The sequence below is a fragment of the Abramis brama genome (genome assembly GCF_963993115.1).
Source record: "Abramis brama genome assembly, chromosome: 14".
NCBI classification, from domain to species: domain Eukaryota; kingdom Metazoa; phylum Chordata; class Actinopteri; order Cypriniformes; family Leuciscidae; genus Abramis; species Abramis brama.
Genome location: NC_139976.1, coordinates 36,346,718 through 36,365,117, shown reverse-complemented (window position 1 = coordinate 36,365,117; position 18,400 = coordinate 36,346,718). Strand labels below are relative to the sequence as shown.

Genomic DNA, 18,400 nt, shown 5'->3' with positions numbered 1-18,400 from the left:
TTGTCGATGTTTTTTATCGTTCATTTGCTAGAAAATTAGGTTTGAATAAGCTATAGCGATAACAAAACAGAAAATGCTTTAAAAAAATGTTTTTAAATGATTAAAACATTTTCAGCCAATCAGAATCCACTCGACTTTAAAGAGCTTGAGCATTTAAAACAGCAGATGACAAAGCTGCAGTGCATGCTTATAATATACAGAAAACTATTGTACGTTAGTGTGGAAATCAATACAGTTATCATTGGAAAAACTGGCCTTTTAAGAGTAGCATGTTATTCCAAACTCATTGAAACGCCACTACTAAAAAAAACTAAATAACTGACAATATTCTGTCTAAAACGTAAACATAAACTTCTTGTATATTGAGCTGCAATGAGACATGGGAAAATGATTCTGATTCAAACTGGTGTTTATTTGCAGTACATGTACAATTGGTATCATAAGATCCCAGTGCATTCTTTGTAGTAGTGCACTTCTCATTGTCTGTATGCTGTTCAGTGCACACAGAGTTAGCAATTTAATAATTGTTGGGCTGGCGTTGCTAGCAAATATTACACACCAGCACCAAATCTTAACATATTGGTAATTCAAGATATTTTACAGATGTTTTTGAATTGAACTTACCAGGTTGATCAAAGTCCTGTGGCTAAACATGAAACCTTGCTAACATCAGCCACAGAATTTAGTTTTTGGTAAGACAGGTTATGTAACATTGACGAAAAAAGCCACAAAAAAAAATATATCCAGATTTAAAAAAAAAAAAAAAAAAAAAAAAAAGTGTTTATCGGACAGTACCAAACATATCTCTACCTCTGGGTACATATTTAAAACTAATAAGTCTAGATGATTACAACTAGCATGACAGCAGTGGGTATTGCACATCAACTGTAAAAAAATGAGTACAAAGAAAATTAAACAAAAAGATCAAATTTACATTTCAGTTCTTTTACTTCTAGGTGAAGTATACATAATGTACAAAACTATACGTTGCCTACTATTGACAATAGTTCACTTTAGAAATAAATAAATAATGAAATCTGTATTAACATTTTACGGGCAACTACGTCAAAAAAAAAAAAAAAAAACTAGAAATTTAGAGTGAGGTAGTTCATCAAAGCCTACTTTGATCTGAATTATAACATTTTTGAGAGATGAAATAAAAGCAAATGCAATGAAAAATCTGAAGTTAAAATTCATTAGCCTAAAGACAGCAAAGAAAAATTAAGAGCACTTAAAATGAAAAATAAAATAAAAAATGTCCGGGATGCAGCTCAAATAAAAAAATTATATATGCCAATCATTATGCAAACACAAACCTTCTGTTCCTACATCCTCTCAACTATCACCATACATACATGTCCATTCGATAGCATTGCCTCATGGGAAATGTAGTTCCCATCCACAGCATTTGTTGCAATATCTTGCACATTTCCCTAAACAAAATAAAGCTGCAAACCATATCTGCACACCAAAAATGTTCCAATTTGCTATTACTTTGATGAAAGACCTTGCTTGAGGAAACGTCCCTTTGCATTTTCTCAACATGCCCCAACCTTTCAATCTACATCACACACACACATCCAAATACAATAGAAAAATAGACACTCCAACATGATATGAACAGTATTACTTTGAAAAACCTCACCCAAATTTCTTCATCTTTCTAATCATTCAGGAATGAATGCTGGACTCAGGCACTTTCTCCATTTTGAAAACAAAATAAAAGCCCAAATTTTAGTGATGGATTTAGCTTGTAGTCATAAGAGTCGTGTTGTATTCTTTAGGATTGGTTTACACTACATACACTCATATTGATATAATTACATTCCAAAACATTACATAAACAAAGATTTTTTATAAAATGATCATGATGGAATTTTTTTAACGTTAGATTGCCATGTCCATGAAAAGGGCTAGTTTCCTTTATGATCTATTTTGAACCTCCAATCTAATGTTTCCATTCATTTAGCACTGATTGCTGCATATAAAATGATATGATTTAAAAAAACTTGTTCTCATAGCCTAATAAATAAGATCACGTTGGTATACTCAGTTGGATAGTAAAGACTAAAGAAATCAAAAGCGTTTCTTATGCAGGGACCAAATATCCAATTTTGGTTTCATATCATATACTGAAGTGTTCAAACAAGAACTGTGTTGTGTTCCTTTTACAGGACTGTACAGCGCTGAAAGAAAGCTTAATGAAAGCTGTGGGTTTCGAGTTGAAATATGTACAGACTAGATTACATATGGTGACATTTAAAAACCCAAACGTGTTTTTACAGAGAGTACATCTTGTGCACTGAAATTAGAAATTAGAAAGAGTAGCTTAAGTGTGTTTTGGTAAAGCCAAACCAAATAAAACTTGTGTTTTAGGTACACAGGTCATATTAAAACCATCTTAGACCAGATGCATTTTATACACCACCGACTCCCAAACAGTAGTAACAGTGTGGAAACATTAATTTCTCCAGGAAATGGACGTGCCATTTAAAGAACCTCCACTAATTAGTGATTAAAAATGACGCTCAAAAAATAAAAACATCTCAAAAATATATTCACCATCCATCTTTACAAATAAACTCAAATCATTCCACATCCAAATGGCAAGATGACGTAGCGCTAGCTTCGATCTGATGCAAAATTAAAGTACAGCAAATGAAAGCAATCAAAGTAATGCTGGTTTGGTGTAAAAGCTTTCAAGGTGCCCTCAAAAACTCTTACCTCCATTCTTACACTTTTTCGATTCAAAAGAACTTGTCAAGTTTTTAGAAAGAAAGGAGGACACGTTTCCGTCTGCCAGTTGAAGAGGGATGTTAGCGGGAACGGGATGAACGAGGATGGTCATCTACAGCAGCCCAGCGGTCCTGTGGTCTCCTGACTGCTGTCTGTGTCCGAGGTCACGGTGGGGTCGCTGGACATGGACGACGCGTCGTTTGTGGAGGAGGAGGACGTCGTCGAGGGCTCCTGGGAGTCGTTGCTCACTGCTGCACCTGTGCTATGAGGAACACAGCACACGTTTATCAGACAGGTGTGTAAACATCTTTACAGCATGATCGATTTACTTCACAAGCAAGAGTGTGAGAGATTTATGCTTTGTACATATTCTTAATATCTTACATAATGTTGCTTTTCAAGTAAATGTGTCTGGTATTAAAGATGTGTACACATTTAATGGGGGAAAAAACTGATAGATAAATTGTAAATTAAAAGGTTACACAGCCAAACATTTGAAATGTTTCAATGTACATCAGATTGTGTAAGATATTAAAGAGGACCTATTATGTTTGTTTGTTTTTTTACATGTTCATCTTTCTTTAGTGTGTAATGTTGCTGTTGCTGCAAAGTTCCAAAGCACAAAGTTCTTCTCTATATCAGTGTCAGTGTTTCTGAACTCCTGAAACGCCTCCATTGTAGTCTTGAGTTTCTTCCGGGAACGAACACGTCACAATATTCCTCATTTAAATTATTCATACGCAGAGTAAAGGGGCGGGGCCTGGTTGAGTTAGTTAGTGGTGTGTTAAACAGGTGGTTATTGTAAGGGATGGGACATTTCCCAAACACACTCGAAGCGCTCAACCAATCACAACACACTGATCCAGCCGACCAATCAGAGCACAGTGTGCTTTTCAGAAGGAGGGGCTTCATAGAGACAGGAACTAAACAGAGCGTTACTGACAGACTGGGAAGAGAGGAGCCGCAGCAATGGAGAATATGAGGAAAATAAGGTGTTTTTTGAACATTCAAGCATGATCTATTGACCTATTCTAGTAGAGCCCTAAGCAGAGTCCTGCACAGGTCCGATTTTGTAAATCCGCACCCGCCCGTACCCGCAGTGCTTAAAACCGCATCCGACCCGTTATCCGTCAACAGCACTAATTAAAATCCGTACCCGACCCGCTTAAAATCGAACCGACACCCGACCCGCACCCGAAGTTTAGCCAATCACATTAGACACTTACAAAAATGTTAGTCGCCAGGTCATACAGAAGTTATTACACGACAATTAACACAAGGACAACTTCAGCCGAAGCTGTCAAAAGGCCGGTACATGAAGAACATGGCAAACGTTACCACAAAACTGAGTAGCCTTATAACATTTTACCAATCGAACAGACGCGGCTGCAACACTATCTGCCACGCAATTTCGTCTAGCCTACATCTGACAATTTTGGGTTCAAACACGCCCTGCACACCACACACACTTAACAGTGTTAAATCTGAAAAATACTGTTCGACAGAACTGCTTGGTTACCACAGTTCTCTGCGTGCTTCCTCACCCGTGCAGGACTCTAGCCCAAATAACTACTGCGGAAAATAATTGTAAACATAATACTTTCTTGTCAAGATTTCGGTTAAGGCATTTGTAAGTTCTTCTAATTCTAAACCTGCTTCGGAGCAAAGCTTCATAATCCAGGGTTAAAATGTACCTTAACCTGGGGTTAAAAATAATTAACCCAAGGTTAACCACAGTGTGAAAAGCCTAATACAGAGTTCATTTCATAAATCAAGGAGGAAACTAACCTAGTGAGGCCGGCTGTCCTCGGATCACCCCGTTTTTCGTTCGCTCCTCCAAGTCCAGCACTTCCTTATATATCAGCTCTGATCAGGGAACAGATACAGAGGAGCAAGTGTTACACGATTTATTACAAATAATCTTATATTTCATGCGTCCATCAAGATCTAAATAAAAAGGCAAAATAATCATGTGTTTGTCATATCTTGAGACTAAAATTCAAGAATGACAACAGTCAATAACTTTAAAAAACAAGCACCTTTCCACTCTTCTACTGTGTGTTCTCTCTCATCGAGCTGTTTATCCGTGATCGCCGGTGGCGGCTGAAACCAAGCAGATTAATGTCAATCAGATACATCACAAAGGAAAGAAAATAATAATTAATGCACTCGGGAGAGTTGGCTCCATCTGGACTCTGAAGTCAACGAGCACCTCGAAATAATGAGCACTTACCGCCTCCACCTCTGACGGGTCGTACCACACGTTGATGTAGGGGTGCTGGAGGGCCTCGTCCACTGAGATTCGCTTCGACGCATCTATTACCAGCATTTTGGATAACAAGTCTCGGGCCTGGCTCGCTGAAAAATAATTGCATTTAAATCAGAAACTGAATTGAGAGGTAACTCGCCATGGACAATCATGCTGATCTAGGATTACTGCAATTTGATGGGAGTTTAATGAAGGGAAACAAACTAAATTCTGCGTCTTTAGAAGCCAAGTTGAAACAGCAAAGCATAATCGTGAATTAAATGTGCCTTTAATTAAAGCAATAAGCTAGTGGGAGTCATGGATTACAGTAATTTTACAATGGTTGAAGACCCCATGCAATTTTTTGTGATAGTTTCCTTTCTTGACATATTTCCTTTCAATAGCACATTTTAATAGGCTCAAGCCTTTTTTATATACAGCCAATAGTTTATGGCTGTGAACTATGGAGTAGCGAGAATACCCAAGTTTGTAAAGAAAAGAAAAAAAAGAATTTGTAATTGGTTTCGGTGGACACTGGACACTCATCTAGAAATGGCATCAAATGGTGCAAGAAAATCTGAAGCACTTTTAAATCTTATCTTAAAACATTTTCTTTTCTTGGATGGCTTATACTTGACTATTGGTCTACTGGTTTAATATGCATTTCCATTTATAATTATTTGCATTTGTTGTGTTGTTACTGTTGTTTTAAAACGTATTACTTGTTCTTTATTGCATTTGTTTTAATGTTGTTTCATTTTATTCTGCTGAGGGTTTTTTTGGTCTTTTTTGTAAAGTGCTGTGAGAAAGCAACTTTTAAAGTCGCTTCACAAAATAAAGTTATTATAATTAATTATTTAATAAATAAATAAATAAAAATACACCTGCCACTTAAGAACCCAGTAGATTTGACTTTGCTACTGGCTATTGCTAGTCAGTGGCTGGTGGCATTTGTTTACTTCCATAAAACAACAATTTAATAAAATGTACCATTTTCATCAAATAATTACAAGTACGAATTAAAACAATATTTGCAACAAATATAACACAATCATCAGTCGCCTATGATCGGTTGCACATTCAGTCAGAAGTTTGCATTTATCTAATAAAAGGCTTTAGGCGGGCCTAAATATTGAAGAAGTATCCGTCACCTTTGAGTTTGTTGTGGTCAGAGTCTGCAGGGAAGAGCACGTCAGGGAAGAGCTTCTCAAAGCTGTATCCAGCGTAGCGAGGTCTGTTCTCCACGTAAGTCCTCACAGACTGGTTCAGCTTCAGCATGAACTCCTGTGACGGTGTGCCCAGCTGCTCGATCACCTTGTTCCACTGGTCAATATCTTCACATTACATGCTAAGGAAAACTACTGACTGGAGGCACATCATCATGTCTCTCTCTTACCTGACTAAGATCTGGGTGACTTCCTTCAAAGTCACATACATAAGCATAATTACCCAAAGTGAAACATTATAAGCAGTTATCCTCTTTATTATTTAAGAATGACTCTAGCACATTTCCTAATCCAGCGTGATGTGACAAGTCTCCACTGAAAGTCATAATGTTACATTAATATAATATATATTGGGCCCTATTTTAATGATTTAAGCACATGGTCTAAAGCGCACGGCGCAAGTTCACTTATGGCGTGTCCCAATCCACTTTTGTTAGTTTAACGACGGGAAAAATGGTCGGCGCTCCCGGCGCATGCTCTAAAAGGGTTGTCCCTATTCTCATAATGACTAATGGGTGTGTTTGGGGATTTACGTGCGTTAAACCAATCAGAGTCTCATCTCCCATTCCCTTTAAATGCCAGTTGCGCTCGCGCCATGGCAGATTCGCTATTCACATGACGGAATTTGATAGTGGAAAGACCGAACGCGTCTCCAGAGCGCAAACGGATCTGCTCGTGCGCGAGGTAAAAGCCCTCAAGCAGAACATCTACGGGACAAGCCGGATTCCACCATATCTTTATGTACACAATAATAAACTTTTACATTGTAGTCCTTTTATTTTAAATATCTTGCATGTTTGTGTGCTGCTGTGCGTCCCTGTGTGTGTAATAATAAGCAGAGTGTATGTGCGTTGTGGACCTGCCTATAGGCGCACATTACTAACACACTCTTTAAATAAATAAAAAATATTGCACCATTGACTTTAGTCCAGGTTTCAGTTGGTCAATGGCTCAGTCTATTTCTATTGCCTCAAAATAGCAACGCTCCAACAATGCGCCAGAACACACACCTCGTTTTCAGACCAGCAGCACATGGGCGCACAAATGGACGCAAATGCATTTGCTATTTAAACAACGTAGCGCAGGACGTGAAAATGAAAACTGTGTCGGACTAAAACTAGCAAAAAACACTTGCGTCGGGCTGCATTGTGCTGGGTGTAAAATAGGGCCCATACTGTGTATATATGTATATGTATATGCATATGTATGTATGTATGTATGTATGCATGTATGTATGTATATATATATATGAATGAGAAATTTAATCTTGATCTTCATTTCAACATTTCAATCCTTTTTGCACATCAATGAAAACACACATATAAAGGGTAAAATAACAAAACAAACACTCAAAAACACTAACAATGGGACAGTAAAGACAACCAGGTAAGGATACGGTCTGTGCCAGGAAACAACACACTACCTCTGACCATTTCAGCCATGATGCATCCAACAGACCAGACATCAACTGAAAAATGAAATGACAACCAAATTAAACTGCCAAAAATCTTACAAATGAAATGGCATATCAATGATCAATGCCGATAAAAAAGAAAAACAAATGCACAAACACACACACGTATCAAACAAAGAACAGGGTGCACTGATGTGGATGCAACAGAGGTGACGGGACGGTGCATGCAAACATCTCAGTGTGCATCAGGCAGGATCACGGGCCAGTCATCCCAAACAGATCAAGACATCCAAGTGGCCCTACTCTTCACAAAACAAATGACTAGAGGCTGAACAAGGATACAGTCCCTCCCTGGAAAAAGGATTTTGTGCCGCACCATCTCTGCCATAATGCAGCCAACAGCCCAAATATCCACTACACGAGTGTAGCATAGAGGAAAGAGAGAAGACATAAGCAAAGCAAAAAGGGCAGCGCGACTGGTTGAGAATTTTCTGAGTTTGACCCACTGCCAATTTTTCCTCAGCGCTACCGACTAAGACTAAACGTCAGCATTTTCGGCCTTCAAATTGATCTGTTATTTTCGCACTGCAGTGAACCACTTTTTCTCTTCCCAAGTTAGACTGGTGCTCAGTGACTAATGCGCAGCGCTACAGGCAAACCCATCCAGTGTGCTCGGGCATGCAGAAACTAGTTCAGCTGGACAAAAGAATCCCTCAAGGGCTTTTAATGTTAAATCACCACAGCCATTTGGTGAGATCAAGGTTGTTTTCAGCAGAATGATGTGAAGGGTGCTCTGGGGTCGTCTGGGACCCTTTATGTGGGCATGCTGCAAACCAGTGACATCAGGTTAGCACTCACCATTGGCTTGGTAACCCATGCCCAGGATGACCTCTGGGGCACGATAGTAGCGCGTCACCACGTAAGGGGTCATGAGGAGGCCGGTGGCAGCCGTCCGGGCCAGGCCGAAGTCGAGGATCTTCAGCGTACAGTCGGATTTCACTACTATGTTACTAGGTTTCAGATCCTGGAAAGAGAAGAAGAGGTTAAGGGTCAGCAGAGTGGTCACAGTCTCACAGGTAGGAATGAGCACTGCACAGTTCAGAAACTTTGGCCCATTTTTTCCACTTTAGTTTTGAATAAATAAAAAAAGATCTGTAATGATTACATCAAATTTTAATAATCAAAATTCACGTCTGTTTAATTGAAAGCATGAAAGGTATGGACCTTAATTTATCAAAAGCTTGAAAAACGCTATTAAAAGTTAAATTTTTTCCCAAATTCTGTTTTGTTTTTCCCAAATTCAGTGTTTCCCCATTTTAATTTAAAAAAAATATATATACATTTACATTTTAATAACCAAAAAGCATGTGTAATCAATTGAATTTTTTCTGAGATTCTGTGTTGTTGGTTTTATTTTTTCTAGATTTATGATTTAATACACATTTATCATTGTTTAGAAAAACAGTGGTAATCAAATAAAAGCATTAAAAAATTTAATATTTTAAAACGTAATCAAGTGAAAATCGGATTTAATTTTTTTTATTACAGTTCAAATTAAAACATGAAAGAACAACCATGTGATATTCCTTAAAATATCATAATAATGCCCTAAGAAACAGATGAGGGTCGTAAAACATCAAGTTTGTTATACATAATTGGCAGCTAAATTATGCTGTCTTATTTAAATATCTTATTTTGGCCAAAATTCAAGGCATCATTACATAAATCTTTTTTGAATAAGGCAAATGCATCGAAACAAGAGTAGGGGGGAAATGTTGATTTTCTAGGTAAATTGTGTTTATTAAACCAAGGCTTAAGGCCCGTTCCCACCAAGCACATTAACTATAATGATGAAGATTAAAAAAACGTTCTAAGTATAAAAGAATAGAGTCCACACCACAACTGACCAAATTGCTTACAGAACTTTTTTTTTCCAGCTGATGAACGATAAAAACTTTGACAGCCAATCAGAATCCATCCTGCTTCATAGAGCTCGAGCATTTAAAGCGACAAGACGACAAAACTGCAGAGCATTATTATACTGCTGGCATTAAAATGTGTGAAAACTCCTGTATTAGAGTATCAATTCATTAGTTTAGCAACATCATAAAATAAAACTCTATTGGCAACAACAACAACTGAGTTTTGTTGTGCTTTATGTTTGAAGAGCTTTTCCTGTGAGACGTATGTGACCGTTACTGAAGCATTTCAAAGCCAGTAACCTATGGAGATGCAGCCTATGTAGAAAGACGGCTTTGAAGTGTGTGTGTGTGTGTGTGTGTACCCTGTGTATGATGCCGGCAGCATGTAGGTGTTTGATGCCGCAGAGCATCTGATAAAGCAGGTAAGAGAGTCTCTCGTGGTCCAGCTCCATCTGAATGACCTGGCACAGGTTTGCATCCATCAGCTCCATCACCAGATAACTGAGGACAGGAGACGAAGGAAAAGGAGTGAGGAACACACAGATAAACAAGCATACATGCACATACTTGGGATTTATGTGGGTAACTAAGCTCTGATAAACATGACAAACGTATGCATGCTACTGTGGTAAATTTAATAATCGCACAGACCGTTTTTTTGTAGTACGTGCAACATATATTTATTTATTTATTTATTTATTTGAAAAACAAAAGGGACAATACATATTATATGAGACCCTGGATCACAAAACAAGTCACATGTCGCACGGGCAATAGCCAACAATACTTTGTATGGGTCAAAATTATCGATTTTTCTTTTATGCCAAAAATCATTAGGATATTAAGTAAAGATCATGTTCCATGAAGATATTTTGTAAATTTCCTACCGTAAATATATAAAACATTTATTTGTGTGAGTGGATGCAGCACAATCGTGAACATAAATGGACAACTTTAAAGGAGATTTTCTCAATGTTTTCGATTTTTTTGCACCCTCAGATTCCAGATTTTCTAATAGTTGTCGGACAAATATTGTCATATCCTAACAAACCATACATCAATGGAAAGCTTATTTATTCAGCGTTCAGATGATGTATACATCTCAAATTGACCCATGTGACTGGTTTTGTGGTCTAGGGTCACATATATCTGTCGCACTGTACAGCCCTGATCTTGTTACACAGTGAGTTTGAATTAATCCAAGGCCAAACTTATATTACGTTATGCATTTTACAAGTCAAAAGGCATTTCAGTTCCATTCTAATTCACAGCAGAAAAGAAAACTTACACATCCTGGAATTCTTCAAGTGTCTTCTGTGGTGTGAACACATTTAACAAGCCAATTATCTGTGAAATGAAAGCACACAGCGTGAAAGACGTGCATGTGCTGTGAGGTTCACCTGGTTGAATTTGTCACATCTATGAGGATATCAAGTTCTTACTATCCAAAATATATCTTTACAAAATTAACTTCAACATACACTAATACTCAAAACTTTGGGGATTTATTTTCTTAATTAAATTACTACTTTTATTCAGCAAGGATGCATTCAATTGATCTAAAGTGTCTGCAAACAAATTTATAATGTTACTGCTGAAAATTCTATGTAATAAATGTTTTTTTTTTTAAAGAATCCTGAAAAAAAAACATATCACCATTTCCACAAAAATATGAAGCCGCACAACATGATAATAATAATAATAATGTGTTTAATGAGCAGTAAATCAGCATATTTAGAATGATTTCTGAAGGATCATGTGACACTGAAGACTGGAGTAATGATGCTGAAAATTCAGCTTTGATCACATTACATTTCCATTAATATATATACACAATTAAATTGAAACCTGTCTTACGTTTTTGTGGTTGACACATTTCATCAGGACCAGTTCTCTGTAGGCCCGTTTGGCATGGGTTTGGTTCTGAAAGGGTCGGCTAAGTTTCTTAATTGCAACATTTCGTTCAAGGACGTGGTCATATGCAGAGCTAAAAACAAAATAAAAAAAAAGTTTTTCATTTAACACACTTTCTTTTATAAGCCATCTTTATGATAATCTACTTCAGGCTAATTAAATTCATTAAACTTACCAGACGATGCCTTGAGCTCCAGACCCGATTGGCCTTAGATTCTGATAGCGCTTCAAAACGGTGAACGTTGAATCTCCTACATCTATGCTGTAATACTCTTTCTCACGCTTATTCCTGTTCATGTTGAAAACCGTACTGACTGTTTCTTGGGCATTCAAGAAAAACTTCACCTTCAAAATCTGAAAAGACAAAAAGAAATGAGTGAGTAGAACACTTTCATCTGGTCCTGGTCTGGATTTTTGTGATCACAGAAACTTGACCTTCAAAGTTAGGGAACATTCATAAAAGCAGCTGCATGTAACATATTTAAGTATAAAAAAGCAATAGTTTGCATTTTGCAATTAATGTAATGTGCTTTTATTTTGCCATTAAACTTTCCAAAGTTTCTCTGTCATTAGACTAGTTTCATGATCTTTCACAGCCTGTGAGTTTATAAGATTAAGACGCATGTAAGATCAAAATATGTTCATTTTTAATGTTATCGTTATCGGCCCGATAAGAAACTTTGGCCGATGTATAATGGATTTCCTTCACTTTAGATGCTCAACCGTTCGACATGATGGTTTTGAATTTAAAAATGTAAAAAAAGGAAATTTAATTGTTTAACATGCGCAGCGCAAGTCTATATAGGCTACATAAAATCATAATGAGAACATCATTATAATTGTGTGTTTGGGACATGGCTATTAATGGTGAGATTTTTGATTTTGTAATCAGGCTCTCAAAATTATATAAAAATTTGGATTTAGATTTATCAGCCAATATATATATATATCGGTTATCGGGTTTAACGATCGAAGAGGCGATACAAAAGAGACGCCCGCGGTGGTTCGGGCACGTGTGCCAAGTGGACAGCGCCAGACCGTCATTCACACTACTCTGGTGCCGACGACCACCAATGAGGAAGGTACTAGTGGTCGACCGATACTGGTTTTTTGATGGCCAATGGCCGATGCCGATACCTTAGAGAGCAGGGTGGCCGATATAATGCCTATTATTTATATATATATACAGTGAGGAAAATAAGTATTTGAACACCCTGCTATTTTGCAAGTTCTCCCACTTAGAAATCATGGAAGGGTCTGAAATTGTCATCGTAGGTGCATGTCCACTGTGAGAGACATAATCAAAAAAAAAAAATCCAGAAATCACAATGTATGATTTTTTAACTATTTATTTGTATGATACAGCTGCAAATAAGTATTTGAACACCTGAGAAAATCAATGTTAATATTTGGTACAGTAGCCTTTGTTTGCAATTACAGAGGTCAAACGTTTCCTGTAGTTTTTCACCAGGTTTGCACACACTGCAGGAGGGATTTTGGCCCACTCCTCCACACAGATCTTCTCTAGATCAGTCAGGTTTCTGGGCTGTCGCTGAGAAACACGGAGTTTGAGCTCCCTCCAAAGATTCTCTATTGGGTTTAGGTCTGGAGACTGGCTAGGCCACGCCAGAACCTTGATATGCTTCTTACAGAGCCACTCCTTGGTTATCCTGGCTGTGTGCTTCGGGTCATTGTCATGTTGGAAGACCCAGCCTCGACCCATCTTCAATGCTCTAACTGAGGGAAGGAGGTTGTTCCCCAAAATCTCGCAATACATGGCCCCGGTCATCCTCTCCTTAATACAGTGCAGTCGCCCTGTCCCATGTGCAGAAAAACACCCCCAAAGCATGATGCTACCACCCCCATGCTTCACAGTAGGGATGGTGTTCTTGGGATGGTACTCATCATTCTTCTTCCTCCAAACACGTTTAGTGGAATTATGACCAAAAAGTTCTATTTTGGTCTCATCTGACCACATGACTTTCTCCCATGACTCCTCTGGATCATCCAAATGGTCATTGGCAAACTTAAGACGGGCCTTGACATGTGCTGGTTTAAGCAGGGGAACCTTCCGTGCCATGCATGATTTCAAACCATGACGTCTTAGTGTATTACCAACAGTAACCTTGGAAACGGTGGTCCCAGCTCTTTTCAGGTCATTGACCAGCTCCTCCCGTGTAGTTCTGGGCTGATTTCTCACCTTTCTTAGGATCATTGAGACCCCACGAGGTGAGATCTTGCATGGAGCCCCAGTCCGAGGGAGATTGACAGTCATGTTTAGCTTCTTCCATTTTCTAATGATTGCTCCAACAGTGGACCTTTTTTCACCAAGCTGCTTGGCAATTTCCCCGTAGCCCTTTCCAGCCTTGTGGAGGTGTACAATTTTGTCTCTAGTGTCTTTGGACAGCTCTTTGGTCTTGGCCATGTTAGTAGTTGGATTCTTACTGATTGTATGGGGTGGACAGGTGTCTTTATGCAGCTAACGACCTCAAACAGGTGCATCTAATTTAGGATAATAAATGGAGTGGAGGTGGACATTTTAAAGGCAGACTAACAGGTCTTTGAGGGTCAGAATTCTAGCTGATAGACAGGTGTTCAAATACTTATTTGCAGCTGTATCATACAAATAAATAGTTAAAAAATCATATATTGTGATTTCTGGATTTTTTTTTTTATATTGTCTCTCACAGTGGACATGCACCTACGATGACAATTTCAGACCCCTCCATGATTTCCAAGTGGGAGAACTTGCAAAATAGCAGGGTGTTCAAATACTTATTTTCCTCACTGTATATATATATATATATATATGGTGCATTATATATATAGTATATTTATTTTAATCAATATTTAATAAATTATAAATAAATTAGAAAACAAATCCTTAAAATAAACATGCTTATACTTTAGATGGCAACTTCTTGAATCTGCAATCCTATTACAGTATTTTTCACAAATAAAGTCATTGTTTGAAAATATATGAATATGTGAATAAAAAGGAAGTAAACACTGTAACAGGGCACTCAGTAATCTGGTAATTTCGTATGCACTGGTAATCATATTTTTTTCAAATAAAGACAAGGTAACGCTAATTTTACATACAGCACACAGTGAAAACAATATGAGTTTTTCGATCGCATCTCCTGTGAGGCTGATCTTCTGTTCGCATTCACTCACTTCAGGACCGACTGTTTATCCAGGCTACAAATGCACACTTCACAAGATATCACAGCTGGATTCGATTAAATCTGTAAGGTTTGTGAAATTAAATGTTTATTAGATATTCAGAGATTTGTTTAAATGATGTAGATGCGCATTTGCTGAATGTTGACGGTAAATGAAGTATTTTAGCCTGATTGTTTGCCTTTTCTGTTACAAGTAATATAAAAGCAACGCTTTACTTTTTCGCATACCATTTAGGCCTACTTTCTTTGTTTACCAGACCTCAAAAACTGTCGTCTTACCCTTGCGGACGCCAAGACCCTATCCACCGACCGTCAAGTTGTGAAAGAAGCCGAAAGTCAAGAAGATAATGATGAACATGATTAAATACATGCTTTATTTTTAACTAGATGTAAGAAATCCAGAGCAAAGGCACAAATATCAAGATAAATATTGAATATCATCAAAATGGTGCAAAATATCAATATATTTTATTCATGCACTGCCACGAAAGTCTATGCAAATACCGAAGCGCTGTGGAAAGTGGGTGACGAATCTGACCTAAGAAGCATCAGCTTAACGCATCGTCAGCGTTATAGTGACTTGAAGCAGAAATGCATATTTAAACAGGTACACTGCTCAGGGAACTGTGCAAACAAATGACCCAGGCTGAGACAAATGACTCAAATTTAGCATATTATGCTGAGGATTGCAGTGTACCCTCTTTACATCGGTATACAGGACAGCCTGTACATGTGATTTTCTGTTCACATGGTGCATTTTTTTCCACTCAAGGCATATATCAAGGATCCCAAACATGACATTACATGTGTTTGGCAAATGCTTTAAGGAATCAGAAGAGCAGGATGGTTTATTTGACCCTAAAAGCATTATACAGTACAGAATAGAAGACTAGGGCTGCAACTAATGATTGTTTTAATAATGGATAATCTGCTGGTTATTTGTTTCCACGATTAATCAAAAAGTATTTATTTTTTTATAATAAATTTTATTCCACATCCAGAAAACAAATATAGTGAATGTATCTCGATCTGTGTAGGCTACGCTTTACACAACATGCACAAAAAAGGAAACATTACATTGTAAAACCAAAATTTGTCCACCATATTTAAGTTAAATCACTAAACATAAAAATGATTAAAAAAAGAAACACGAAAGCGTAGACAAAATGTCAACTGGTATTAACTCTTACCAGCCTAACTTCTCCCACAATAACTCATATTATTGGTGCGTTCAAGTCCTCCTGGGAAGTACGTATTTACAACGTCAGGTGCGTTCAAGGAATTTTCTTTGGAGCAAGAAGATGGCGCTGTACCTTCTCTAAATTAACTAAAATACAGCAATGATCTTAAACTCTACTACTTTAATTTAAAAAAAACTAAAAAAAAACAATGAATGTGCATATGGGGTGTTTAGATTTTTTATGCTTTTAATCAATTTATGAAGCCACTGTAAACTTTATTTTTGACACATATTACAATCCTATTGTAAGGCAATTCGCTTATTTTGTTGTAAATAAAAAAAGCTGACAATGTCACTGCTAAATACCTTTAAGTATTGCTGTATTCCGACATGTTTCTCACTGACGCGCCTCCAATTTGTAAACCCGGGGCTTAAAGAAAATCCCGAGCTTAATTCCCACTCGTATTTCCCACTTTTTGGTGGCGTTCAACTCATAAATTCAATCTTTCCAAAATGACCTGAATGCACCATGTGTCCTCTACTATATTTCAGATGCGCTTTGTTTGTCCATAGAAATGTGTTATTCACGACTACTGTAGACTTAACTGATAATCAAATTCATTGCTTATTATTTTCATTATCGATGATCATCAATTAGGCCTCATACTTGCAGCCCTAAATTGAACTAAATCTTATTTAAATCCATTAACACATTTCAGCACACTGTTCAATGGTGCATCAATACCTGGATCAGGTTTCAACTGAAGTTTAATTCATACTTCAGATTTCAGAGACTGCATTCTTTAACATCAATGTGAATGGAAAGTGTCAATCATCTCCTAAAATAATATTGAGAACCGCACCCAAATGCCCTGAATTCAACATCTCACAACACCATCCATCCACCAACAAACAATGACCTCAATTTCTCTGATCTGGACTCCTCACACCTCCAGATGAGTCTTGCATTGAAATCAAATCAAAACTGCTGTATGTATACTGTGAAAGACAATCTGTTCTGTACTATGAGAGCACAGCGAGTTATGCATGCACACAAATGGCTGTCTCTCAAAACTCAACGAGCTTCATACATAAACAGCATTTTTGGGGCATTATAGGCGTGTTAAGAAAAAATGCTGTCAGCTCACACTAGGTTTCGAGACAGTATTCAATCTAGGATCTCAAACTTACACATCATGTCATTTGCAGAATGACAAATGGGTAGATTTACCATGTTTTAGTACCATAAAACACCATGTTTAAGACATTTGCGATGATATTTGATGTAAAGTACCGTGTAAATATCATTGTATCCAGTACCATGGAGTATATATTTATAAGACTTAGTATTACTACCATCACTGTACCACGGAATCAGTCCATGTGCCATATCGATATATAAAACACATTATTGTAAACCACAATAATCCTCAATAAGTGAAATAACGCGCTAAGATATTATTCTCCCAAATGACCAGCTTAAACTAGCGAGTCAACGGTGTTTACTGTGGTGTTTTACAGCAGCAATTCAGGGTTACCCTCCCCCACAACCCACCTTAAAAACATCAGCGGTAAAACTGCAAGTGTTTACTCACCCTCTTAAAAGATATGCAGACAATTCAAGAGATGATTCATAAAAGGACAAGCGTCTTCTTCACATAGAGCACTGCAGTTCGTTGTATTCGTCTTGTTTTCCACTTGAAGACACAAGCTCTGCGATCACTGTGCTTCCGTCCACTGGCAGGCCTTGAGCTGCGGACACTTGCGTACTACGTCACCGTAACTCTGCGTGAATGTGACGTGCGCAGTTTCTGCGTTCTTCCCGACGTCATCGATCGAGGTCGTGCGATGACGTCGCGTTCCTTGTGTACCACTGACTATTGAAAGAAATCGCTATAGCTAGGCTTTCTTTTCCTGTTTCTTGTTAGATTTCATAACTAACACAGAAACTAAACAAGAGAAGGAAATGAGTACATCGACATTTTACCTTCTGAAACCTTTGAAGATGTCAAGAACAAGAAGTGAATAGGGTAAAAGTTTTACTTCCCCAGTACAGTTCATTAATCACAAATGTTTTCTATTACAAATGTTGTACTACAAATTACACATTATCTACTTAAATATGGACTAATTTGAATACATTTGCAGAATGTTTGTTGACAGATAGTAGATTTAAAGCTGTTTACATTAAGGAATTCTCTTTCTCTTTTGGATCAATACATAAAATCAGAAATACTACAGCCTTAAAGAGAATAAAATAAAAAAAAGTTACAAAAATCAGGCGAATAATAAATTAACAAACCTGTAAAAGCTTATAGAATATAGGCTAGATAGTTTCTATGGGGCCAGCCCTATGTTCCCACAGCCCTATGTTCCCACGGCCCTATGTTCCCACATTTCTAAGAATTTTTTTTTACTGAAAATTAGGCCCTATGTTCCCACAGCCCTATGTTCCCACAACCATATGTTCCCACAGCCCTATGTTCCCACAGTCCTATGTTCTCTCATTTAACTATGTCCCTTATGAAGGGTAGGTTTTAGTGCTTGTGCTGGTACAGGGATAGCCCAATTACAT

At 37.6% G+C, this 18,400-nt stretch overlaps 1 protein-coding gene across 5 annotated transcripts; it reads right to left on the bottom strand.

Moving 5' to 3' along the window:
- Nucleotides 1–391: 391 nt before the first annotated feature.
- On the bottom strand, nt 392–17,598 carry mapk8b (mitogen-activated protein kinase 8b). Of its 5 annotated transcripts, none has more exons than XR_014609023.1 (12): nt 17,421–17,598; nt 11,636–11,814; nt 11,404–11,533; nt 10,835–10,893; nt 9,909–10,047; nt 8,483–8,648; nt 7,607–8,038; nt 6,136–6,318; nt 4,970–5,094; nt 4,776–4,839; nt 4,525–4,602; nt 392–2,998 (listed from the first exon to the last, which is right to left on the bottom strand). XR_014609023.1 is itself a non-coding variant. In XM_084135512.1 (12 exons), the coding sequence occupies exons 2-12, from the start codon at nt 11,755–11,757 to the stop codon at nt 2,982–2,984; spliced, it is 1,155 nt and encodes a 384-aa protein (XP_083991638.1). In that variant the 5' UTR covers nt 11,758–11,814; nt 17,421–17,598; the 3' UTR covers nt 392–2,981. The 5 variants fall into 5 exon arrangements, 4 of the variants coding, with proteins under 4 accessions (XP_083991638.1, XP_083991636.1, XP_083991637.1 ...); XM_084135512.1 differs by having other exon boundaries at nt 7,967–8,038; XM_084135510.1 differs by having other exon boundaries at nt 392–2,993; nt 7,967–8,038.
- Between the last annotated feature and the right edge of the window lie 802 nt (nt 17,599–18,400).